At 45.5% G+C, this 1,824-nt stretch overlaps 1 protein-coding gene across 1 annotated transcript in view; it reads right to left on the reverse strand.

Moving 5' to 3' along the window:
• The window catches only part of LOC121572946, a 31,537-nt gene extending 30,455 nt beyond the window's left edge, over window positions 1-1,082 (reverse strand). The window contains exon 1 of the mRNA XM_041884984.2: window positions 956-1,082. Coding sequence (XP_041740918.1) covers window positions 956-1,007 — 52 coding nt within the window. The 5' untranslated portion in view covers window positions 1,008-1,082. The remainder of the gene's footprint in view (window positions 1-955) is intronic.
• Between the last annotated feature and the right edge of the window lie 742 nt (window positions 1,083-1,824).

Genomic DNA, 1,824 nt, shown 5'->3' on the forward strand with positions numbered 1-1,824 from the left:
GACAGACAAGGAAGGATAAAGGAGAGATTGACAGAAGAGTGGACAGATAGACAGAATAACTGATGGATGAATGGATTGATAGAAAGACAGATGGGTGGAAGGAAAACATGTAGAGCTGAATAGACAAAATGGAAAGGAAATAGATCAAATAAATCATTTCTCAACCAGTCAGCTATACACATTGAAAGGAGACTTCAACAACTAACTCGCCAAAATATGTTGGAGTATCGGAGAATGGGACTATGGGACACCCAAGACCACAGAGTTGTCAGTTCTAAGTGTGTCAGAGGGTAGAGTTAATCTGTCCTAAACCCCCACATCTCTTCTCTGTAGAGTAGAGTTCCCTTTCTTCCCTGTCAATGAAGGAGGATAAAGGAGGGAGGGAGGGAGGGAGGGAGGGAGGGAGGGAGGGAGGGAGGGAGGGAGGGAGGGAGGAGTGAGGTCCTGGCATTCCTGAGCTCCTGCTCAAAGGAGCCGACGGATGATGAAAGGAGATAATCCCCCCCCCCCAATTCAATTCAAGGGGCTTTATCTCTGTCTCTCTCTCTCTCTCCCCCTCCTTCCCTCCATCCCTCCCTCTCTCCTTCACTCCCTGCCTCTCCCTGTGCAGGCTGGCAACACCGGGGATAACATGTAGGATGAGAGAGCAAAGACAAACCTAAATATACACACCCTTCAACACACCCACACATAGGCTTATACACCCTGAAATAAATACACCCACACATAGGCTTATACACCCTGAAATAAATACACACACACTAACACACACACGCTAACATTTGCAAGCATACACAAAGACATACTCACACGGGGGGGTGGGGGGGAGACAGAGAGAGAGAGAGAGAGAGAGCAAGAGAGAGAGAGAGAGAGAGAGAGAGAGAGAGAGAGAGAGAGAAAGAGAGAGAGAGAGAGAGAGCGAGCGAGCGAGTGGGAAATACAAAGCAAGTCCTACCCTGGCAACCAGACAACACACGGTGCCCACTATGGAAAAAGCCACAGGACATAAAGGTCCAAAAGCCATCTGGGCTACCTCACGACGCTACATCCAGAGACAATAGGGGCACATTCACTGACCCCAATCCCAGCCAGGGCCATCTGAGAGGAGAGACATGGAGAGAGAGAGAGCGAGAGCGAGAGAGCGAGAGCGAGAGAGCGAGAGCGAGAGAGCGCGAGAGAGAGAGAGAGAGCGCGAGAGAGAGAGAGAGAGAGATCATAAATATCATAAATCATAAATAGCAGACTACAAAATGTCCTTGATGAACACAACATCCTGAGCAGAAGCCAGATTGGATTTTTTTTAAATTATCATACAACAGACCACATTTACACCCTCCACACTCTAATTGACAAACAAGTCAACCAAAACAAAGGCAAAATCTACTCGTGTTTTGTAGACTTCAAGAAAGCATTTGATTCAATTTGGCACAAATGGTATTTTTTTTCAACTGGTATTGTAGGGAAAACAATTGATGTTATTATATCAATGTACACTAAAAACAAATGTGTGGTTAAAATTGGCAACAAGCAAACAGACTTCTTCTCTCAGGGACGTTGAGTGAAACAGGGCTACTCAATAAGTCCAACACTATTTAACATCTACATTAATGAATTGGCAAAAACATTAGAAGAATCGGCAGCACCTGGTCTCACCCTATACAACACTGAAATCAAGTGTCTGCTGTACGCAGTTGACCTGGTGCTACTGTCTCCCACTAAGGAGGGGTTACAGCAGCATCTAGATCATCTGCACAGGTTCTGTCAGACCTAGGCTCTGACAGTTAACTTAAAAAAAACAGAATATAATGATATTCCAAAAAAGGT

Source organism: Coregonus clupeaformis, chromosome 8 (genome assembly GCF_020615455.1).
Source record: "Coregonus clupeaformis isolate EN_2021a chromosome 8, ASM2061545v1, whole genome shotgun sequence".
Taxonomy (NCBI): domain Eukaryota; kingdom Metazoa; phylum Chordata; class Actinopteri; order Salmoniformes; family Salmonidae; genus Coregonus; species Coregonus clupeaformis.